This window comes from Myotis lucifugus, unplaced genomic scaffold (genome assembly GCF_000147115.1).
Source record: "Myotis lucifugus unplaced genomic scaffold, Myoluc2.0 scaffold_139, whole genome shotgun sequence".
Taxonomy (NCBI): Eukaryota; Metazoa; Chordata; class Mammalia; order Chiroptera; family Vespertilionidae; genus Myotis; species Myotis lucifugus.
In genome coordinates, this window is record NW_005871187.1 from 2,762,587 (window position 1) to 2,788,617 (window position 26,031).

A 26,031-nucleotide genomic window follows, 5' to 3' on the forward strand; every position below is an offset into this window, starting at 1 on the left:
TCTAACCACTGAGAAAACTGGCCAGGGCTGTGTGTGTGTGTGTGTGTGTGTGTGTGTGTGTGTGTGTGTTTTAAATAAATGCCATTTGCCAGTGTGGGGAAGTCACTTCTATTTCTAGTTTTTTGAGTATTACCATGAAAGGATGTTGGATACTGCCAAATACGTTTTCTGCACCAAGATGGTCATATCCCCCTTTGTTTTATATACATTGATCTTTGCTATGATGAACTTTCCTTGCATTCCTGGGATAAATCCCATTTTGTTATGGTGTATAATGCTATTTTTTCATTTTTTAAATTAAATCTTTATTGTTCAGATTATTACAGTTGTTCCTTTTTCCCCCCATAGCTCCCCCCTCAATGCTTTTATTTTTTTAATGTATATTTTTTATTGTTGATAGTATTACAGATGCCTCCCATTTACCGCACCCCCTGTCCCCCCCCCCCCCGCCCCCCCCCCAGCTCCTAATGCTTTTAATGTTATTGGATTCAGTTTGCTAATGTTTTGAGGATTTTTGTATTTTTATTCATAAGGGATATTGGTTTGCAGTTTTCTGGTGGTGTATTTGGCTTTGGTATCAGGGCAATGCTAGCCTCACAGTGAGTTAGAAGTGTTCCATCTCAGTGGATATATTTATTTTATATCCTTTGGGTACAGAGCATCTGCAGGTTCCAGAAATTTCTTGCCTGATCCCATAGCAAAAGGACAGGATGAGATGTTCTGAGAAGCCTTTTGTTATGTGCCCCTTTCTCAACTTTTTGAAGCAACAGCAGCAAACACAAAATAGAAGGGAGAGCAAGCTTGGAGGCATAAGAAAAATTCTCCATAAGAGGTGGTACTTTAGTTGGTTTTTAAGGAATGGTTAAAATGATTATGATGTTTTATTAATAATAATAGGCAAGGCCCCTGAGTAGCTGGAAATGATAAACCTAGACATTTTGGGGCAGAAGCCCACCCATCTCTTCCTTGATGTGAAGCCAGAAAAGAGCCAGAATGCTGAGTATTTTTATTCACAGTAGAAATCTGACAGGACTTAATCTTAGCTCTCCAACTAATTTTCACTTGTTAGCTATTTGTATCCAGAGATGTCTGTTAAATTACGTTCTCTTTACTACCAACCTACCAATGAATTTGTAAGATCACATAACAGCAGAGTAGACATAAAATGTTTGTATTTTGTTTCTTTTTATTATGCATATTGGTTTAATGTAGTCCTACTTTTTATTTTGTTGCTTGTGGTGTCATACCCAAAAATTCATTGCCAAGACCCATTGTCAAGGAGCTTTTTTCCTGTTCTTAAAGTCTTTAATCCATTTAATTTTCGTGAGAGGTGTATGTAGGATAGGGGCCTAGTTTCATTATTTTATATGTGAATACCCAATTTTCTCAATACTATTTACTGACGAGATTGTTTTTTCTCCATTGAGTATTGACTCACTTGTCTATTATTAGTTGATGCTATATGCATTATTTCTGGGCTCTTGATTCTTTCCCATTGGTCTGTGTATCTGTTCTTATGCTAGTACCACACAATTCTGATTACTGTAGCATCTATTTTATTTAGGGTTAAATTGATTTTTTTCACCATTCCCCCACCACCTTTGGCAAGCATATATAGCTTTATAGAATAGCTTCAAATCATGAAGTGTGATACCTCCTTTGTTCCTTTCTCAGGATTGCTTTGGCTATTTGGGGTTGATTGTGGTTTTCAGAGTAGAGGTCATTCACCTCCTATGTTATTTCTACGCATTTTTTAAAAAATATATTTTATTGATTTTTTACAGAGAGGAAGGGAGAGAGATAGAGTCAGAAACATCGATGAGAGAGAAACATCGATCAGCTGCCTCCTGCACACCTCCCACTGGGGATGTGCCCGCAACCCAGGTACATGCCCCTGACCGGAATCGAACCTGGGACCCTTCAGTCTGCAGGCCGATGCTCTATCCACTGAGCCAAACCAGTTTCAGCTGCATTTTGTTTTTGATGGTATTATAAACGGAACCATTATCTTTTTTCAGATAATTGTTAGTGCATAGAAATGCTACTGCTTTTTGTACATTAATTTTGCATCCTGCAACTTTAGTGAATTTGATTCCGCCTAATAGTTTTTTTGGTGGAATCTTCAGGATATACTATATGTAAAACCATGTCATCTGCAAATAGAAACAATTTTACTTCTTCCTTTCCAAGTCTGATGACTTTTATTTCTTCTTCTTGCCTGATTGCTCTAGCTAGGACTTTCAGTCCTGTGTTGAATAGGGGAGGTCAGAGGGGGAACAAAGTCAAGAACAACCTGTTGTTTCTTTCTTGGTGATGTCATTCATTCTGAGCATTTTTTTGTATGCGTAACATACTTTAATTTTTAAAAAAAGTTAGCTGAAACTTAAAAGGTGTTTCCCCACCCCCCTGTACAGATGTACTCTTTATTACATCTTCTCCCATACCACTGGGTCAAAAGCAAGACATATTCTATGTCTAAAGTTGGTGGGGGTGTAAACTCTGCCCAGAGTGAACCAAACAAGGGTGGGGAGGGAGGAGGAGTTGTGTACAAATATTTTAACAGGGTACTTTTTTATTAGCTAAAGGATTTCCTGAGGACTGTATCCTTTCCCCTGATTACCTTATAACATTTGCTATTCTCAGATAAATTATATCCAGTTTTAAAGGAAAAAAAACCCGACTTGAATACTATACATTAATGCATTTGCAGTTGATTTATATAGGATATGGTAGTTTTTTTTTATTTCTGCTAGGAACATTATCCTTTTAAAATTTACCCAGAATACAGAAGTGGCTTCAAATGAAAATTTTTTGAGCAGTGCTTCTCAAACTTTGGTGTTCATCAAAATCACCTGGTAGGATTGTTAAAACACTGACTGCTGGGCTCCACCCCAGAGGTTCAGTAGAGTTTCAGTGGGGGCTCAAGAATTGGCACTCCTAACAAGTTTCCAGGCGATGCTGTTGATGGTCCAGAATCCAAAGGTTCCCTTAAACCAGCGGTCGCCAACCTTTCGGACCTCACAGACCACCAGTGGTCCGCGGACCACTGGTTGGCGACTGCTGGTCCAGATAACTTCATTTACAGTGTCAGTTTAGCCCCAACAATCTGATTTTTTACTTGGGGGCTTTTCTTATTGTTAATTTCTCGAGTTTGATAAAAATGAAGCAAAACCACACATATAAAACTCTTGAACAAAATTTTATTCTAAAAATAGATCTTAGTAACAATGAAATACCCAAAGCTGGTTATTATAATAAAAAAGAAGAGGAATTCACTTTAAATGTTTCTTCTGAAAAATACAAAATTATCACTGTAATATACTGCCAACTCTCATTTATCTGTATTTGAATTTATTTATTTTATGGATTAATTAATGAAAAATTTAGATCATTGATTGGATTCTGCCTAATATATACATCTGGATTGCTTTTATCTTCAAGTTAAACACATTCTCAAAGAATGCAAACAAAATTGAACATTTGCTTTAAGGAAACATAATTAGGAAAATAATTAGGAAATGTGCTCCAAAGCAAACTATTGGCTTGTATCCCTGTTTCTCCCAATTTTTACACATAACCAAAAAAAACCTGACTGTACTGAAGTACTGGTATTTAAAAGTAACAAATTATACAACTTATATACAGAGAAAATTCAACTAAATTATTTCAAACCCAAAGCACAGGGCACTAAAGGCATATAACATTTAGTACTTAAAAAGTGGTTTTATATCAAAGTGCTAAAGAAAGAAGTACTCAAGAAAATTCTAGGCCTGTCTACAAAGTTCTGGCTGATTTCAGTACGGAAATATCAAGAACAAAGGGGACAAAACAACTTAAATTTAAAAGGCCCCTATTACTATTCAAGATGAGTTAGTCACATACAACTTACCTATCAGCCCACATTTTTCTCAAACTAATGTAAACACATGCTTTTCATAATATTTCTTCCAAATTGCATGTGTTGCATACATCCTGTCATAGCCATACTTTGGATAATATTTATCATCCACATTCATCACATCAATTGGCCATACTGCAGTGAGCAGAAATGACCCTTTTATATAAAAATTTGTATATGGCATTCTCCATAAAGCAAAAGCTGACCACAAAAGTTATATTTAATTTCTATTAAATGCAGGTTCATGTTTATTAGGGCATCTTAGCTCATTTTTAGACTGTTAGAAATTGGTATGATTTACTTTGACTAATCTAAGAAATGCTATCTTATGACTAAATACCTCTTTTGTCTTGACCCTGAGTTTTGAGTGCTGGAAATATAAACTGGAAAAGTGAAAACACTCAAATGTTGGCTAATATTAGTGCCCCCACAGTACTATGCTTTTTCTCTCCACTAACAATACATCTAAAAGTGCCTCCTCTTCAGCAAGAGGAGTGGTGGGAAAAATACCCCAATAAGGAATTCCTGTTTTAAAATTATTCCAAAATATATTGGTGTTTTAATATAAAAATGCAGTTTCCCCAAACTTTTTACAGTGCAGAAAAATAGAATATTTTCATCTTATAGGTTTAGTAGCTTGAGGGGGGGCTCTACAATCCTTGGCTTGAGGAACAGATTAATCTACAGTCCTGACTAGACAGAGTGCTAAATGTTATTTGGGAATCATGTAAGGGACTTTTATTTTAAAGTTACGTGTGTTTATGCTGCATTAAACATTTCTATATATTGAAAGCAGCTCTACATATCTTTAAATATTCACTAAACATGTAATTAATAGCTGGGTATAAAAAAAGCAATTTCCAGTGGTGAGGCTATTCTCACAGTAGCAAATAATCTAACTTATTTAATACTAACAACTAAGTCTTTAAAACACTATCATGTTAAACACTGCAGTTTGCTGAAATCACAGAAAGAAAAAAGATAATTATATCAACTGCTATTGAAAGCTCGAAAGGAGTTTTTAAAAAATATACCGGCTAACAGGGTTAAGCCCCAGTAAGGTTTCTGCTTTTATTTGATTTTTTTTTCCGGGTATGTGTGCATTTTGTTTCTAAACCAAGTAGTATGCTTTAAAACATAAAATACTGATGCTTTCTAAAGAGACACAAACTAAAATCATGCTTACGACCTGGCTTACTCGTAACATTTCTGCTGTGTGGCATTAGTGAACTATATCCAGCTCTGAGCAGCACTAAGTTCTAAAGACAGTCAACATCCTGAGTGTTGTGACAAGCTCCTATTTGATATGTCTTCCAGTTACTGGCCCTATGTGACCAATGCCACAAGAAAAATGCGACAGGACTTGTCTTATATATTTTCTAAAAGTGATTATAACCATTGTGTTAACTGTACGCTCCAAATGTTCATTAAAAACCCAAACCAAACCTTTTTTACCTTTAGTAATCATGAGGAATATTTATGTAATACATTGTACATTATGTGCACGACCTGTTCATACTATTTTTAAAAAGAGAATATTGGCTTAAACTAATCGATAGGGTTGCATCAATCTTCTTTCTGTTGGTCCTTAGATTTTCTTAAATGATGGCATCATGTTCATCACTGTAATACATCAAAAGTTAAAATTACTTTGTTTTGTATCAAAACTACTTATATATTCATATTTTTAAGTAAAGTAACAATTTCAAGTTTCAGAATCAAAATGAATTGTGATTCCTTAAGTAAAAGTACCTGGTATGCTCTAGTGGTTAAGGATTCAAGCCGGGGTTCAGGTTGTCAAACAAGCCTAAACTTACATCTCTGCTTGGCCTCTTAGGGCTGTGTGACTTTTCACCAGTTAGCTATTATTACCTTCTTTAAAAAAGGAAACCACCATTTTCTTGAGCATTTACTATGTTCCAGACGTTATACTGCAGACATTACATCCATAACTCAGTTCATCCTCATAGTAACCCCACGCAGGGGATACTTTTATTTACTTTATTCACGATCCCATTCTGCAGAGGATCAGAAGCTAAGCAAGCACGTGAACTCTGGTCTTGACCACTGTGCAATGGGCTGCCTCGTTTATACAGCATGGGAAGGCACCCTGCTATCCACAGTCAACCAGACTCAAACTAAGGCTGCCTGTCCCAAACCCCATGTCTATTTCACACCACGGTCTCTCCACACAACTCTAAGAAACATAGGAGCTAACATTTTAATCCGTGTCTTAATTATTACCCAATAAATGAAAACTAGAAATGCTCATTAGTACTGTACATAAAAGGCCTCAATTTCTTTAATAGGACAAACATTAAGTTCTTACTTATGGAATGCCCCCCCCTTTTTATATATATAACTTCAAAGGAATTATGGCTTTAAAATGCACTATTTTTTTTTCTACATAGCACTAAGAAAAATATAGCCAATTAAACTAAAACATAATGCTTTCTCATCCCATAGACTGTAAGATATATCCTAATTTCAGAGGTGTTAAAATATGGGGGGGAAAAATGTGTACCTGAACTCAATTAAATATGGTATTATCATCTACTGGTTCCTACATGAAGATAAGACCCTTTTAGAGTCAAGCTCTGCTTCTGCCAGCACAGTGCCCATTGTGGAGTGGGGATTCTGGACTCTGACTTACTCCACAGGGCACGCAGAATCGTGGTCATGTATGTGTGAGGAAAATTAGCCCATAAAGCTAAAATTGTGTACTTTGTAGTTAAATCAACTTAAAAGGGAAACTGTACATTTTAATTTAATTGCTTTACTATTTTATTAACCTCAACTACATGAATACTGATACTATAAAAATAAGTGGCTTTTGATTTGCTATCATCAAATGTGCTTTCTCTTTAACTGCTTAAATTTATCAAGAAAACAGATGATAAATATTTCTAGAAACACTTAAGTGCTTTTAAAAATTATTGCAAATTTCAAGGCTCAATCAGTCTTTCCCAACTGTCTCTTATGTGGAAAGTCTGCATGGGATGCATATGCTTACAACTTAAGAACAAATTTTGGGAAATGATCATCTATTCTATGGTATTTATATATATACATTAACATCAGAAGAATGGATTGGTACTTTACATATAAAACTCAAAAGAAAAACCCAGAAGGACGGACTTTGTTGGCATACTGAAAGCTGGGAGACAATACCTCCCAAAATCTTAAGACCTGTACGATTATACGAAGGGTTAAACATGGTTTCATGATCAGGACTTGCTGATAAAACTCACCTGAAAAATAGTTTTACTACAGATAAATGATAAATACATTATGCTAACAACTCATTTGATATAGGAATTTAGCAGGGGAGATGTGGCTGTCAGAAGAATTTCTTCAGGTGCTTTGCCTTTGTCATCGAAAGCAAAAACCATGTTTTTACCAAGTATGTATTTTAGTATTACTGACAAACACAAGAATTCTAGGTCAATAGCCGTATGAAACCTGATATAGTACTTCTTACAAGTAGAGCTATCAGGAAGTAGAAAGCGTTGGCTTAACTTGGGTCTCTGATAACAAATGTATGACATTAATAAAATATATTTTTATAGGTATATATATCCATTTTTTGGGGTAAAAAATTATAATTAGAAGCTGTACACAAATAATTTACTTTGGGTATAGAGGATTAATGGGAATATAATTCATAAATCTATGAATTTCTAATATCAGAGATGAACATTCCCCTATTACTGACATTTTGTCATGATATTTAAATAAAGAAATACAGAAGTAATAATTAAAAAAGTCCTGGGTAATCAAAACTCACATGGTTCTATACTGAATGCCTCTTCTTGAATAATACATTCTGCATCCAACGTAAAGAATAGATAACATTCCCAGTGTTAATGCAATACCACCGACAAAGCTGCCAATATCAAATTTTGATCCTTTATTTTCTTTAGAATTTATAGTTGCTGTGACTAGAAGAAAACAAAACAAAATAGGCTTTAGCGCTTTTTAAAAACATAATGAACTAAAACTTTCTGAATCTCTATATAAGTGAACACTGAATTGGGGACAAGGGGGAATCTAAGCATAGAATGTTGCTTTCCAGTGTGTCTAGCGAGTTGCCGGGCTCTAGCTTTCTTCAGTTTATCTAACACATCTCTTAATGAAAAACCCCCAGTGCCTGCAACCCCAGGATCTTAAGGTGTTTGATAGCGCTGGACTTGGATGGTCTACCAAAACCTCAGAGGCAGCAAGACTTGGGGAGTTTTTATTTTATTTTATGAATCCTCTAAAGCAGCAGTTGCCAACCTTTCGGACCTCACGGACCACCAGTGACCACCGGTTGGTGACCGCTGCTCTAAAGAGTTCATGCCTTAACAAGATGTCTGGGGAACACAGCTATAATCTGAAACTGGATCCAATCTGAATAAATGTTTCTAAGTGAAATTTCTTTTAAATACATTGGGCATCTAAACTATTTTGTTTTTAATCATGACAAGAGCCCAATATATTAAAGTTGATTTCAATACATAAATTGTAGTAATAAAGAAAATAAAATATGTAAAAACACATAAAAGAAACTAGAAAGCCTGCTATTTGTTCCGATAAGTGTAATCACTAGCTTTTAAACAGAACTTCAACATTGGGTAACTTAAAAAGAGGACCTTCTTAAGGTTTTCGAATGCATGGTTTCACAGGCATTATATTTTCAAAAAAGCAAAAATTAAAGTGCTGAGACTCTGATACTACATACATGATTATGTCTAAGACCATCTTAAATAACTTTTTGGCACAAATTAATTAAAAACAAAGTTCACCATGATTTTGAAATCATGTAGACTGAGCCTGCCTAATTCCTTCCTATAATGAGGCAGAGAGTTAAAGGTCTGATAAGTTTTCACATCATAATATAAAATCCGTTAGTATAAATTACTTATTCACAGATAGGTCTTATTTGGTAGGATTATGTTAGAAACCCATTTTTTTTTTAAAAAAATATATATTTTATTGATTTTTTACAGAGAGGAAGGGTGAGGGATAGAGAGTTAGAAACATCAATCAGCTGCCTCCTGCACACCCCACACTAGGGATGTGCCCGCAACCAAGGTACATTCCCTTGACCAGAATCGAACCTGGGACCCTTCAGTCCGCAGGCCGACGCTCTATCCACTGAGCCAAACTGGTCAGGGCAGAAACCCATTTTTTTTTTTTTTTAAAAAGGGACAAGAGCACTGGGTCAACTCTATTCCTGATCTCTACAGCTAATTTATTTAATAGCAAATCATTGCCTAAATTTCTGTATTTATTTTTGCAGGAGAAATAGGTCATTTTTAGTACATACTTGTTACCGATGAAGAAATAGATGTCACTGAACTGTTGTGGGTTGTGGCCATCGTGGATGTCGACATCTGGGATGTGTGTTGTGACACACTTGTTATTTTGGGTGTAGACTTTAAGGTGGTGGAAGTCATATTTGCTGAGACCCCTTGTGTTGTCATCTGAGAAGTTGCTGTGGGTTTCAAGGTGGCGGCTGTCACGCTTTTTGAAGAAACTGGAGTTGATGGCTTTGCTGTGGATTTCGAGGTGGTGTTTGTCACTGGGGAAACTGGACTTGTAGATGGTTTCACAGTGCTGTGGGAAGATTCATTCCTATTGACGGAAGACACGAATGTGGTATTCCCTGGAAGGATATAAAAACAACAACATTAAAAGAGCAGAAGGGAGGGGCAGAAAGGCAGAACAAGGAAGGAAGCGTACGATGTCAACTTTCCCACTGCAGGCTGCCAATCCTGAGGTAGGCCGGGCTGGCAGAAAGGAGCAATTCCAACTTTGAATCAGTGCAGAGCTTTATTAGTTTGGTATGATTCTGGAAATGAGGGACATGCTACTAAATACAAGTCATTCGGTAAAGTGGACACACTCTGGATAATACCTTAGCTAGTGTAGGAGGAGGGTGGAGCTGCCAGGAACGGGGCACATGCAACACATAGTTGTTGATGCTTAGTGTTATGGGTTGAACTGTGTCCCCCTCAAATTCATATGCTGAAGTCCTAACCTTAGGAGAGGACCTTATTTGGAGAGAGGGTCTTTACCAGGCAACCAAGTTAAAAAGATGTCATTAGAACGGTCCTTATAAATGGGGAAGTGGCGGTTAAGAAACTGGTGCCCTTATAAAATGGGGAAATCTGGAAGTAGACACACCCTCACACAGGAAGAACACCACGTGATGATGAAGGCAGAGATCAGGGAAGCCAAGGACCACCAAAGATGCCCAGCAAACCACCAGAACTAGGCAAGGGGCACAGAAGAGATTCTCTCACGGCCCTCAGGGGTAAGGCCACCCTGCTGACAGTCCAGCTCCAGCCTGCGAGACAACACATTTCTGTGGTTTAAGCACCTGGCTTGTGGCCTTTGCTGCGGCAGCCCTAGGAAACCAACACGCTCAGGTTTAGTTTTTCATTTTTTACAAATGTGTCTCTCGGCAGCTGTATTCCCTAGTGGTTGTGCTGAGCTGGCTCCCATTACAGATCTTTGAAACGAATCACTGTGAGTTGAAGGAAGCCAGCCAATACTTGCCAAATTGTTCCCAAAACGTGGTTAGATAAAACCTGAAGTCACCTATAGGCTTCAATTAGACAATTTCTCAATCTTAACCCCTGGTTTCAACTAACCATCACAGGAAAACGAAGGGCTGTAATAAAGTATCTGTGTACCATCCTTCCCCATAGTGCAGGGTTCAGGAGGAAAAGAGGAACAAGATAAAGAGTGGACGCCCGAAACATCGTCGCTGCTGTGAAAATACTCCAAACCGTCCAATCAGCTCTCCACTTCTGTTTTGTGGTAAGAGAACTATTCTCTGTACACAATTTTCTATGGTAGAACGAGAGCTTCCATTTATTGAGCTCTGCTCTTTATCAAATGCTGGTGATGTTTTCCAGGCACGGTGTGTACAACAAGCTCTGGATCAGCTCAGCTGGGTTACCACAGACAGGCTCCTTAACCTGAGACTTCGCTCCTTCCCCATCTACTTAAAAAAGGAATGTCACCAATACTTGGAAGAATTAACTGAGATCATTTGTGTTGAGCACTTGAGTACAGTGCCTGCTAGAGGACACGAACAATGAATGTTCTTTGTTTTATTAAGTATCTCTCTCTTACAGAGCGACACTGTACAGTTCCCTATAGAAAGCTGGGAGTAGGCATGGTCAGATTTCCTATGTCTATGGTTGTCATCACTGGAATAACACCATATCGGAATAACATCAGATTGAAGAGGATGCTATTGGGGATGTTTTCAGTTCATGGATGTAAACATCCAAAAAGAAAAAAGTGATGCCCCAGGACTTTATCTATTAACACCAGCTGGCCACCTCCTTCTTACGGCAAGGCCCAGGGCACTCTGTAGCAGCCTGCTGCTTTTTTCCTAGTACCAAGTAAAAGTACACGTCCTTTCCAAAGTCTGGATTTCTGCCAACTGTCTTTGTATAACTCTGCTGTGTTGAAATAACTTTTCTTATTCCTATAACCTCGTGCCCAAAAATATCTAAGGGTCATTTTCCCCTTGAACCTAAATGTTTAAACTTAAGGATGACAATTTGTTTTCAGCAGGGCATCACATACACACTTAGTTCAAAGTTGAAAATACATATCCAATTAAAAAAAATTTTCAGTTATTTAAAAATGACATAGTAGCTTTATATTTCCTATTACAGTTGTCAAAAATACTGAGCTATGTAAGGCATGGACCATAAATTTCTGGTGCCAGAGTTATTTTGAGGTCTGTGATTCTAAGCACAGCAGTCTGCAGCTTGAGGAAATTAAAAAAAATAACTAGCACAGTGCATGGCTCTGGGAATATTTGTAAACACTGAGAACCTCTTTCCTATAGAGAAACTAAATACCAGTGCAATCCCCGAAATGTTCATTATTTAGAAAGCAAAGAGGCCACCGCACAGTGTCAATAGACTATTTCCAAAAATTCTTCTCAATTCAAATTACCTGAGGACCAAAAATCCATAGAATTGAAAAAATGCAGGTTAAAAAAAAAAAGACTCAAATAAAGAAAACGAGGCTTTTAAAAAAAGTACCATCATAGAGAACTGTCCATTTTCTGAAAATTCAAATATATTTTACAAGTTCCTAAATTTATAAATTAAAAAATATTCCCCAACAGGAAAATAACTATATATATGAACACAGAAAAACAACTGGGGTGCTTTAAATAAGTTACAGCATATCGGCAATGCATTTTATTTCCACATTTTAGTTGCACTGTTCTCTGCTTAACCTAAATCTTATTAATATAAGCAGGTTTGTTTACTCTGGAAAGAACTGAAAGGGGTATTTTCAAAGTAATTATCTGCCTTAAGGACAGTGAGAACTAAAAACCGTGGGACACCGTCCAGATTTGTTAAAGGAAATTCACTCGGATATTCCCAGACTGAATATGGAGTAAAGTGGCTGAGCAGAGAGGGTTGAAAGCAGCACGGCTTTTCAAGGCGGTCAGGCTGCCACGAGACAGGCCTGAGATGGCTGGGGCTACGCAGACAGCGTCCAGGCTTTGTTACGTTTTTGCCATAGGTTCCATTCATTCTATTCCATACCCACCCTCAATAACCCTGGCTAATTACAAAAAGAACATGAACCACAGTCACAAGGGCACCGGGCAAGACTGATATTATTTTCTCTCTGTTCCTGCTCAAAACCTCCCAAGCCTCTCATCCTGACCATCCTCACTCTCCATGCAACAGAATTCACTGTTTGCCATGTTTAAGAACACACTCCAGTTAGCCTGGCTTCTCACTACTCAGGAACCAGCCATGATCACCCCTCCCAACACTTGTTTAGTCATTGCAAGAACTATGCTGGCAGGCTCTGAAGTCACAGAAAAGATGTAATGCTTACACGAAGGAGTTCATGGGTTAGGCTAGTAAGAAAGAGAGGAAACAATACCATTACAGTATGTTGTGTCCGAGACCAGTTCCATTTTCACCTCAGAAATCTCCCTTTTTATTGAAGACCGATTTATTTTTCATTTTTCTGTACTCTTAATTGTATCATTAGTACCATTAAAATTAATACAGTGGGGCCTTGACTTACGAGTGTCCCGACTAACGAGCTTTTCGAGATACAAGCCGTCTCTTGGCCGATTTTTTGCTTTGAGTTGCGAGCTAAATTTCGGGTTACGAGCCAGCTTCAGATACCCCACCGCTAGTTGGCGCAGAGAACGTCACAGTGAACGCCACAACATCAGCCCAGCATCACGTGTCTCACTCGTTCACTTTTTGACTTGACATAGGAGTAATTTGAGTTACGAGCTCCGTCACAGAACGAATTAAACTCATAAGTCAAGGCCCCACTGTATCTTGTTCAGTCTTTTCAATGGCATTAGCTGGTTAATAATTGCAAGAACTGCATCTTGTATTTTCATTTTGCTCTACAAAAGTACCAGGCGCGTTGCCCTGACAGATTTGGCTCAGTGGATAGAGCTTCGGCCTGCGGACTCAAGGGTCCCGGGTTCGATTCTAGGTGAGGGCATGTACCTTGGTTGCGGGCACATACCCAATGGGGAGTGTGCAGGAGGCAGCTGATTGATGTTTCTCTCTCATCGTTGTTTCTAACTCTCTATCCCTCACCTTTCCTCTCTGTAAAAAATCAATAAAATATATTTTTTTAAAAAAAGTACCAGGTGCAGTTTTAGAAGAATTCGATCATTTTTAGCATGTGTCCCAGACTGTGCAAGAGACTATAGGGAAGACCGAGGAGCTGTCTAAACTCTTCACCATGACAGAACGGCCCAAGTCTCCTCTGCTGCTTAATGTTCTGCCACTTCTGTCTGCCCCAAGAGGTCTAACTACTGACCTTTATCCTGGCATGAAGTTCATTTCTATGTTTCTTTGTTGCTTTTTCATATTAATTATTCCGCCTGAAATGTTTCCCACACATTCTCAGTCTGGTAAAATCCTATTAATATTCATGGGCACGTCTAGAAGTCACATTAAAGTTATATTAAATGTACTAAACAGGTCACTTAAAATATAAAGATTATCAGACTGAATTAAGAAGAAAACAAGAACTATTTACAAGTGATGTATCTCAAATAATAAGAACCCGAACAGCTGAAAAGTACTGAAAGTAAAACTATAGAAGTTATATGACAAAATTACTAATCAGGAAAAAGGTGATGAGTGGTTCTGGTTCAAGATGGTGGTGTAGGGAGATACCACACTCACCTCCTTCCATTGATACACCAAATCTATAGCCACAATATGGTGAATTTCCTCTGGGGAAAAAAACCCCTCAAAAACTAGGTGGACCAAACATGTGCATTACAGAGATCTCAGAAAGAGAAGAAAGGGGCAGAAAAATGATTGGAAAAAATAATGGCTAAAAACTTCCCTGCCCAGGGAGGAACAGGCATCCAGATACAGAAAGCTTAGAGTCCAAAAAAGATGAACCCAGAGACCCACTCAAAGACACATTGTAATTAATGTGTCAAAGGTTAAACACAAGGAGAGAAACTTAAAAGCACCGAGAGAAAAACAACTTGTTTTATACAAACTTTTCCCCCTCCCCCCTCTCCCTGGCAGTAATACTATCAGTAGATTTTTCAGCAGAAACGTTGCTGGCCAGAAAGAAAAACTTCCAACCAGAATACTCTACCTGGCAAAGTTGTTCAGAATTAAAGAAGAGATAGTTTTCCAGAAAAGCAAAAGCTAAAGGAGTTCTACACCACTAGACTGGCCTTACAAGAAATGTTAAAAGATTTTTTAAAAAATATATATTTTTTTATTGATTTCAGAGAGGAAGGGAGAGGAAGAGAGAGATAGAAACATCAATGATGAGAGGGAATCACTGATTGGTTGCCTCTTGTGCGTTGGACTGAGACCGAAATCCAGGCATGTGTCCTTGACTGCAATAGAACCTGGGACCCTTTGGTCTGCAGACCGATGCTCTATCTACTGAGCCAAACCGGCTAGGGGATTAAAAGATTTCTTTAAGCTGAAATGAAAGGGTGCTAACTAGTAACAGAGAAACACATGAAAGAATAAATCACACTGGTAAAGTCAAAATTCAGGATAACCTAATATTGTAAAGGTGATGGTTTAATCACTTATAAACCTAATATGAAGGTTAAAAAAACAAAACTAGTAAAAATGTAAACACAATAATTAGTTGAGGATTACAAAAGATAAAAAGATGTAACCTCAAAAACAAGATGTGGGGGCAGTGGAGAGTAAAAAACACAGAGCTTTAGGATACAGTCAAACTTAACTTACCAACTTGGAATAGACCAGTGGTTCTCAACCTGTAGGTTGCGACCCCTTTGGGGGTCGAACGACCCTTTCACAGGGGTCGCCTAAGACCATCAGAAAACACATATATAATTACATATTGTTTTTGTGATTAATCACTATACTTTAATTATGTTCAATTTGTAACAATGAAATTGGGGGTCACCACACATGAGGAATTGTATTAAAGGGTCGCGGCATTAGGAAGGTTGAGAACCACTGGAATTAGACTGTTTAAATATAGGTTGTTATATGTAAACCTCATAGTAATCAAAAACCAAAAGTAGATAAAAGATAAAGGAATTCAAGCATACCATTAATGAAAATCATCAGATCAGAGCAACATGAGAAGAAAAAAAGAGAGGAATTACAAAACAGCCATAAAACAACATAATGGCAAAAAGTCCATAGCTATCAATAATTACATTAAATATAAATGACTAAATTTTTCCATCAGAGTGATTGAATGAATTGAAAAAAAAAAGGGGGCCCATCCATACTCTCCCTATTTCAGATGTAAGAACACACACAGACTGAAAATAAGGGGATGGAAAAAGATATTCCACATTAAATAGAAACCAAAAGAAAAGAGTAGCTAAACTTATATCAGACAAAACAGACTGTAAAACAAAGACTGTAATAAGAGACAAAGATTGGTATTACATAATGATAAAGGGATCAATCCAACAAAAAGATATAACATTTGTGTATATTTATACACCCAACATAGGAGCACCTAAATATATAAAGCAAATATTAACAGACCTAGATAAATAGACAGCAATACAATCTCAGTAATGGTAATTAATATCCCACTTGCATCAATGGATAGATCATCTGGACCAAAAAATCAATAAGGAAATATCAGCCTTAAACCATGTTAGATGATGAACTTAAAATATAAAACATTTCATACAAAAGTAACAAAATACACATTCTCCTCAAGTATTCATGGAATATTCTTTAAGCTAGATGATATATTAGGTCACAAAACAAGTCTTTAAGAAGATTGAAATCATATCTAGCATATTTTCTGTACATGTTATGAAACTACAGATTAATTGTAAGAAGAAAACTGGAAAATACACCAACATGTGGAGATTAAACAGCATGCTCCTGAACAGCAAATTGGTCAACAAAGAAATAAAAAAATACCTTGAAGCAAATGAAAATGGAAATAGAACATACCAAACATTCAAAGAAGTAATGTCAATGCTCCTCAAACTCTTTCAAAAGTTGAAGATCAAGAAATGCTTCCAGCCCTGACTGGTTTGGCTCAGTGGATAGAGGGTCGGCCTGCGGACTGAAGGGTCTCAGGTTCGATTCCGGTCAAGGGCATGTACCTTGGTTGCGGGCACATCCCCAGTGGGGAGTGTGCAGGAGGCAGCTGATCGATGTTTCCCTCTCATCGATGTTTCTAACGCTCTATTCCTCTCCCTTCCTCTCTGTAAAAATCAATAAAAAAAGAGAAATGCTTCCAAACGTATTTTATGAGGTAGCATTACTCAGATATCAACAGCAGACAGGATACCACACCAACAAAGAAAAGTTACAGCAAATATCATTGATGCACATAAACTTCAACAGGATACTGGCAAACCAAATTCAGCAGCACATGAAAAGAATCATTCACCATGATCAAGTGGGACTTATTCCAGGATGTAAGAATGGTTCAACATCCACATATCAATCAATGTTATATATTACATTAAGAAAATGAAGGATTGAAAGCATGTGAATAGATGTAAAAAAACAACACCCCCAAAACAACCTTTTGGAATAAATTCAACATGAATTTATGATAAAAACTCCCAACAAAATGGGTATAGAAGGAAGCTATCTCAACATAATAAAGGATACATATGACAAACCCAAAGCTAATATACCTAACGGTAAAAAGCTGAAAGCTTTTCCTCTAAGATCAACAATACAAAAAGATGCCCACTATCGCCAAAGTTGAAGGACATAAAATAAATATACAGAAATATGTCGCCTTTCCATACACCAGTAATGAAATGAGGAGAAATTAAGAAAACAATCCCATTTACAATTACATAAAAAAGCAAAAATACCTATAAATTTAACCAAAGAGGTGAAAGACCAGTACTCTGAAAATCATAAAACACTGAAGAAAGAAACTGAAGAGTGTACAAATAAATGAAAGGATATACCATGTTCATGGATTAAAAAGACTAATATTGCTAAAATGTTCTTACTACCTAAAGCAATATACAGATTCAATGCAATCCCTATCAAAATACCAACGGCATTCTTCTCAGAACTTGAACTAATACTAAAATTTTTATGGGACCACAGAAGACCCTAAATAGCCAAAGAAACCTTGAGAAAGAACATAGTGGGAGATACTACACTCACTATACTACAAAGCTACAATAATCAAAACAGTACAGCACTGGCATAAAAACAGATATATAGAAACATATGTAGATCAATGAAAGAGAATAAATGTGGTCAGTTAATCTGAGACAGAGTAGGCAGAGGATATACAATTAGGTAAAGATAGTCTTTTCAATAAGTGGTGCTGGCAAAACTGTACAGATACATGCAAAAAAGCGAAACTGGATCACTTTCTTACACAACATCCTATATAATAAAAACCTAATATGCAAATTGACCAGTGGAATGACTGGAGAACAACCTGTTGCTATGATGTGCACTGACCACCAGGGGGCAGATGCTCAATGCAGGAGCTGCCCCCAGCCTGCAGGCCCCAGGTCAGCCAAGGCAGGTGCCAGTGGGGGCTCCCCCCCCCTCCCCTGATCACCCTGCTAGTCGCCCCACAGAGGGAGGTGACAAGTGGGCGGCGGGGGGGTGGGGTTGGTGTCAGGCCGGCCAAGGCAGGTGCCAGCGCCACCCCCTCCGCCCCTGCATCGCCTCACAGATCAGCCCTGATCGCCAGCCAGGCCTAGGGACCTTACCCGTGCACAAATTTCATGCACCAGGCCTCTAGTACAAAAACAAACCAAAAAATGGATTAAAGTCTTAAATATAAGACCTGAAACCATAAAACTAGAAGAAAACATTGGAATAAACTCTTTGATCAATCCATCTTAGCAATTTCTTTTTTAATAGGTGTCTTTGGCCAAGGGCAACAAAAGAAAAAAGCAAATGGGACTACTCAAACTAAAAAGTTTTTGCACAGTGAAGGAAACCATCAACGAGCCTTACAAACTGTGATGGGCACTTCCTGTTTGTCCCTCCAGTTCTCTCCCTCCCTTGTCCTGCCTGCTCTCTGACCGGAGAGAGAGCCATTATGAACTGCACTGATAGGCTTCCTTGCCACCAAAGCTTCTGGTTTGGTTCAGCCAAAGAGAAAGCATCATTTGTTAATGCTGTACATTCCTCATTTTTATTAGCTTATATAACTAATTTAACTGAAAACACAGTGTATTTTACTGTGTGGCATTAGATCCAACCAGGAACAAGCTCACAAAAAGTCTCAAGTCCGGTCCTGCGTGCACTAAAGCTATCTGTCCACATGCTATTTATTTAATCAGTATTTAAACAGTATTCATTCCGAGCCAGATTTGAACGTAGGCGGTTTGGCCACCACGCTGAAAAGCTTTGGTTGGGACGGGTGAATGATTGTGTCCTTGCCCCACTGTTGACCTTCACTAAGAATAAGCCGGTCATGGATTTTAGGTAGAAAAAGTAACAACATAAACATTCTCAGAATTACTCTACGTACTTAGTAAACCTCAGCTGGGCATGTAACAAATACTCTTGATGTTCCATGTTCCACAGACCTACGTCCAGAAAACACTATCGGTCCGCAGGCATTGTAAAACACACATGAAACAGTAACAACTTCTCATCTCCTGAAAGAGTTCCTTTTCCCCAGCAGCACTAAAACGTGTGAGAGAACAGGTCTGAAATATTTTGAAATAACACCGTAATTGCAGCCTCAAAAGGCTGTGCAGGTGGTGCTGTCAGTCAGTTGAGGAAGATCCATGGCCAAACCATGGAGAATAGGCATGCGTAATGTGCAGCTGCCACATAAGAATTTGGTCATTAACAAGCTCCAAGCACCACAACAAAGAGATATTCAGCCAGCAAAATTGGAGTCTGCTCCAATGGCAGCAAAAAGAAATCCCTAGAAATGACAACTGGACTAATAAATAATCTGAATTCATCGTGTAAAGGCACTAGAAAATGTAATATTTAGTATTGTACATTTTTTCTGCACAACAGAAAAATATAAATTTTGCAGTTACTAAAAATACATCATTAAATGCTAGACATGGTGCCACAGTCAAGAATGGGTTTGCTCCTCACAACTGTGACTCAGGAGGGAAGGAAAATGCCCTACACCGCTCACTGTCAGATGAGGTGGGAAGCAGACCTTACCACAGGCCATCCGCCTTCTCCGGACGGACCATCTTTTCACTGCTTTGGTCATTTTTTCCTGATGAGAACCAACCCTCATTCCAGAGCCTGCTGCATTTGCTTTAGGCACTAACTTGATCACTGATTCTCTTCATTGCACTACAGTCACCTTTAATAGACAAATGTACATACGTAATACCAAAAGCTGAAGCTAAAACAAGAGCTTATTAGATTTTTTGTTGTTGTTGAAGATACTTTTTCCATTGCTTTTCAGAGAGAGTGGAAGGGAGGGAGAAATGAAGGAGGGAGGGAGGAGGGAGGGACAGGAGGGGGATGAGAGAGAGAAATATAGATGTGAGAAAACACATCGACTGGTTGCCTCCCAAATGTGCCCCAACCAGGGGCAGGGGATGAACCTGCAACCCAGATACATGCCCTTGACCAGGAATCGAACCTGCAACCCTTTGGTGCATGGGCCGACGCTCTAACCACTGTGCCCACTGGCCAGGGCAGATTTTTAAAAATTTAAATTTAAAAATCAAGAGCTTCATATAATTTTTATTAAACAACACTGAAGACTTACAAAAGGTACAAAGAATAATACGAGCATCTGTGTTCTCACCAACGTGATTAAGAAATAAAACTTTGCCAATTAAGAAATCCCCAAAAGGTGTGCTCCTCCCCAGTTGTAATTCTGTCAGAAGAACTACTACCCTGAATTTATTATAAATTTCTTCCTATTTTTACTTCACACTATTTTTAAGCAGTACAGTACTGTTTGTCACATGTTTAAATTTTATATAACTAGCATCATGTTATAGGTACTTTTCTGTTCTTGCTTTTTGTACTCAACATTACATTAAAGAATTTCATTCATGTTAGCATCGACTCCTCTATGCATTTCACTCATTCCTCATTGTTTTTAAATACTGAGAATCAGGTTCATTCATTTAAGACTGAGAATTAGGTTCATTCATTCCTCATAGTATTTAAATTTCTCCAGTACTGAGAATTATGTTTTGAAATGTTTTCTGTTTCTATGAGACCAATGACATGCAATGACTAGCTCAAATACCTTTCTGAATCATCTACCCAGAACACAGCTGAAAGGCAAGAGGTTGTATATACTCAGGCTCTTTAGTTGTAAAAGATCAATCCCCTTGTGCCCACCCTCAAAACCCTAGCAACTACTGACCCAGCAATTCCACTTCTAAGAATCTAGCTAAACGCTAGCTCAAGTCGGTAAAGGTATGTATGTATATCCACTGCAGCACTGTTTAGAAGAGTAACAATATCCACTAATGGGGGCCCGGACAAGGGCATGATGGTACATCCATATTATGAAACATAACACAAACATGGAAATGAATCAGACAGAGCTATGCATACTGTGGGGGTTTTAAAATATGCCCACAAATTCTTTGATACTCCTCCCTTCAAAAGCTGAAGTCTAATTCCACTTCCCTTGTAGCTTAGAATCTTGCTTTTAACAGAATATGGAAAAGTAATGGTGCGTGACTTCTGAGGCCAGGTCATGAAAAAGCCAGCTTCTGTCTGTCTCTCCGCCATCTGGGAATCTCCAGGAATGCTCACTCATGGGGAAGCCTTCCACCCTACAGTGAAGATACGCAAGCAGCCCTCTCCTACATCAGGGAAAGAACTGAAGCCGCCAACAGCCAGCCTATAATTATGTTAGTTCACCTCCGAAGGGAGTCCTTCAGCCTCACTCAAGCCTTCATGACTGCAACCTCAATTCTGACCCAAGCTCAGTATCCAGCTAAGTCGCTACTTAACTCACAGTAGAGAATAAATAAACCACTAAGTTCGGGGGTTCTGTTATGTAGCATAACCAATAATGTGCTAACATGAAAAGATCAATATTCCGTAGTCCAGTCAAAACTGTCAACTTGTACGTTGGGAATATGCCTATTTTGTATATTCATACCAGCAAACAGTGATTATATCTAGGGAGTTTGGGGAAGGGGAAGGGAAAGGAAGGGCGGGAACAGAGTCTTTTTTATTTTATTTTATATTTTTGCATTGCTTGAAAGATTAAGTGCATACATTATTAACGTCCAATGAAGATAAAAACCAATAAAGATTAAAAAAAAATCTCTCACCCTTTATAAAAGAACAAAATTACCTTAATTTTAGACACATTGCTACCAAGTTCTATTGTGTGGTTTCCTAGTTGACTGCTGATTAAAAGCTGTAAATTGAGGGAGGAGTGAGCTATCAGAGGGAGGCATATTGCCAGTACAAAGACATGACAGTTGAGTCTGTTAGAAAAAGGAGACAGAAGCTAAAATAAACCCTCTGAAGCCACTCAAGCATAGAAACAAAGACTGCCATGTATCTAGAAGCCTCTGAGGATGTAGCTACCTTACAGGACTATAACTATAAAAAACAATATTTATACAGCAGTAAGAAGTTTACAAAGTATTCCACATACAGAATTTTATTTTATCCCACAATAAACCTTGAGGTATACAGAAGTATTTTTACTACCATTTTACTGATTTGGAAACAAACCCAGGAAGTGAGTGGAGCCAGGGCACAAGACACCCAGAATTCCATTCTAAAAATTCAAACTTGATTATATAATAACACCAGTTATCTGATACAGAAAAGAGAGAGGGTCAAGCTTATAGATGTGGGTCATGACATTGCTACAGCCAGAATGAGTGTTCCCTCCATGACATCCAACTCTGCATGACTGTAGGGTCAGAAGCAACCTTTCCAGAAAGTCTTATACAAGACAAACACATGTTCTTCTCAGGGGGCTATGGGAAATGCTGGAGGCAGAAAATCGTTGTTGAAAAAGGAGAAGTGGGAATGCAGAAAATTCTGATTTGTGTCAATTTCTATTCTCCAGTTAACAGCATATGTCTATCTGTCAATCACTCGAGATTCTGAAGAGGTAACCAGGTACATTAGAAAGAAAGGCAGAGCCCTAGCCAGTTTTGCTCAGTGGACAGCATGTCGGCCTGAGGACTGAAGGGTCCTGGGTTCAATTCCAGACAAGGTCATGTACCTTGGTGCAGGCTCAATTCCTGGCCCCGGTCAGGGTGCATACAGGAGGCAACTGATCCATGTGTTTCGCTCTCTGTCTCTCCCCCTCCCTTGCACTCTCTCTAAAAAAGAAAAATCAATGGAAAAATATCCTCGGGTGAGGATTAACAAAAAAAATTTAAAAAAAAAGCCCAGCTCGTATGGCTCAGTGGTTGAGTGTTGACCCATGAACCAGGAGGTCATGATTTGATTCCAGGTCAGGGCACACACCCGGATTGTAGGCTCAGTCCCCAGTAGGGGGTGTACAGGAGGCAAACGATCAATGATTCTCTCTCATCATTGATGCGTCTATCCCTCTCTCGCTCTCCCTTCCTCTCTCTGAAATCAATAAAAATATATTTTAAAGAAAAAAGGCAGGGTCAACCAGTCCTGTCCTTAAATGGTTACAAAGTCACTTTCTTTCTGTACAACTTTTCCTCAACTCTAAAATAGGGAAAACAATAATTTATTCATTTGGTTATTTTGTGGAATTCAATAACAAGGGTGAAATACCTATTTAATGCTTGGCAACAGCATTATGTTCAGCAGTGGTTACCATCACTACCATCATTTTACAACAGGGTAAACGTGCAAACAAAGATGGCCTGGGCCTGCTTTCCAGCACAGACCGTTTCCTTCCCCCACACCTTTCTTCACGTGTGTTCTCCAATGACATGCCTGTTTTCCCTCACTCCACCTCTGAAGGTCACATCCACTCAGACCTAGTTCATGCTAGTTCCTCTAAGACTTCCCAAAATGAAAGTAATCTCTCCTTCTTGAGTGTTCACTTATGTATTTTGCACTTTTATTACTACAGTTAGCATACTGGTCTTTGATAATAGCTGTTTTTGTTTTCATTACCTTTCCGATTTAATTATAAGCACCCTAAGGGCAGTATCTATGTCCAGCTAATTCTCTGCAGCTCCCATAGTACCTGGCACACTCCCCAAACACATTAAGTTCAAAATGAACATTTGCTGGGTGAATATAGCCAAGAAATATCAGAGGCTTACATAGCAGAATTATCACTAAACTTCAATAGGAAGATCAGCAGGGTTTTTGTAGCTTTGAATCTAAGTAACTATAGTAACCTGTTAGAACTCTGATTTCTCCACTCCTGACTACTGTACTTGAATCATTATTAACAGCAATAATTAACATGAACATAGCACTTATTACGTGTCATGCACTGTTTTAAGTTCTTTACACACATTTACTCATTGCATCCTTACACAACGCTATAAAGTAGTACTAGGAGTAAACTAAGGCACAAAGATGTTTTTTAGATATATTTTTATTGATTTCAGAGAAGGGAGAGGGAGAGAGACATAGAAACATCATAGTAAGAGAGAATCATTAATCAACTGCCTCCTACACGCCCCCCACTGGGGAGCGAGCCAGCAACCCAGGCATGTGCCCTTGATCAGAATTGAACCCGGGACCCTTCAATCCACAGGCCCACGCTCTATCCACTGAGCCTAACTGGCTAGGGCTAGGCACAGAGATTTTAAGGTCACATCATAGTTCCTTTCCCTCCAACTCTATAAGAGAAAGAAAGGCCAATGAAAATGCAAATCAGTCAAAATAGGAGACAACAATTTTTAAAAGCTATAATGGCCAAAAAAAAAAATTTGATTAAGCATTGCAACGCTCTACACAGTTTACCTCAATCAGTCTTCACAAAACCCTGTGGTTTGGAATCAGTTGTATGTTTCACTTTCCATCCTTTCCCTATTCATATTTTAATGGATATTAATGTCTATGCTTTCTCCCCCAAGTAAAGGAAATTTCTACTATCTATCATCTATAATCAATTTCCACCATTCTCCAGGAATACTTAGTTACCTCCAGCCAATTAGTGTAAAAGTTAAGCAGAATTATCTCCCCGACTGTAGGCCCTGGATTTGCATAGGAACTTACTTTGCCGGAGGGCAACTGCATTGCAACTAATCAGTAGATTGACAGAGCATGTATAATAAGTACTTTTAAAATAAAACAAAACATCTAATCTAATAAAAGAGAAACATGCAAATTGACCGCATCTCTGCTACACACCAAGCCACGCCCACCAGCCAATCAGAGCGACTATATGCAAATTAACCCAACTAAGATGGCGGTCGGCAGCTACGGAGCTGGAGCAAGCAGGAGGCTTGGTTGCCCTGGTGTTGGAGGGAGCCAAGATTCCCACCTGCTCTGGCCAGCTGTGGCCTCTGCTCATGGCAACAAAGTTTCAATTATAGAAGATAAATAAATCCCAGATACCTGCTTCCAACCAGCCTCCACTGGGAGCTTGGGTGGCTGGGGGCTGTGGCCAGCCTGGTAACAGCCATCAGCCCCTCACCCAGACTGGCCAGGCACCCCAGCAGGGACCCCCACCCTGAAGGGGCTGTGGCCAGCCTGCAAACAGCCATCAGCCCCTCACCCAGACTGGCCAGGTACCCCAGCAGGACCCTCCACCCTGAAGGGGGTGTGGCCAGTCTGAAAATGGCCCTCAGCCCCTCACCCAGGCTGGCCAGGCACCCCAGGGGGGACCCCTACCCTGAAGAGGCTGTGGCCAGCCTGCAAACAGCCATCAGCCCCTTACCCAGGCACCCCAGTGGAGACCCCCAACCTGAAGGGGCTGTGGCCAGCCTGCAAACAGCCATCAGCCACTCACCCAGACTGGCCAGGCACCCCAGCAGGACCCCCCAACCTGAAGGGGGTGTGGCCAGCCTGCAAACAGCCCTCAGCCCCTCACCCAGGCTGGCCAGGCACCCCAGCGGGACCCTCACCCTGATCCGGGACACACTTCCCAAACTTAACTGTTTACTGTTGGTATTAGGAATATAATTTTTTTTGCCCAATATTGCTTTGTATCCACCAATCTTGTAAAACCCTCTTAACAATTTTAGTCATTTAGTTATAGATTAGGTTGGATTTTATTTAGATAAAATCACACCATCTGAAATTCTAAACATTTTATCTTTATTTATTTATTTTACTTTATCTGCTGAGGACTTCTAATACAACAATGATTACCCCTGACTTAATTTAATTGATTTTTGTCAAATTTTATTCACTGGACTTCAAATTTAGCCCATTTGAGAAAGATGCTATTTTTAAATTCTTTTTGTTTTTTTAAATTATGGTTGAGCTATAGTGGGTCTGTTACTCAATAAATCACTGCAGGTTTTGTGGGAAGGGGTTCCTTACAGCAACCCATTTAAGTAAAATGATCCAGGCATAAACTCCACTAGGTGATGGAAGGATTATGTCAATAACCTTTATGTCTAGAAATATACAGGAGATAGAGCACATTTGCATCATGGCATTGCTGGGTTGACATTGCCTTTTCTTCTTATGAAGAATTCAGAGCTTTAATACTGGATTTAATCATTATCACATCCTTTAAGTAGTCAAGTATAAATTGACATATTATCCTCCATTTGGGAATAAATATGAAGACTAGAAACACTGACATTGTCTAAGCTA

The 26,031-nt window shown here is 38.8% G+C and overlaps 1 protein-coding gene across 3 annotated transcripts in view; it reads right to left on the reverse strand.

Moving 5' to 3' along the window:
- Positions 1-3,180: 3,180 nt before the first annotated feature.
- TMEM123 (transmembrane protein 123) overlaps positions 3,181-26,031 on the reverse strand; it is a 48,413-nt gene continuing 25,562 nt past the window's right edge. For 2 of the 3 annotated variants that reach the window (XM_014460779.2, XM_006094665.3), the window contains 3 exons: positions 9,210-9,548; positions 7,686-7,839; positions 3,181-5,521 (listed from right to left, as the gene is read on the reverse strand). In XM_014460779.2, the coding sequence (XP_014316265.1) occupies positions 5,497-5,521; positions 7,686-7,839; positions 9,210-9,548 (518 nt within the window). In that variant the 3' untranslated portion in view covers positions 3,181-5,496. The remainder of the gene's footprint in view (positions 5,522-7,685; positions 7,840-9,209; positions 9,549-26,031) is intronic. The other variant, XM_023758846.1, reaches the window with a different exon arrangement.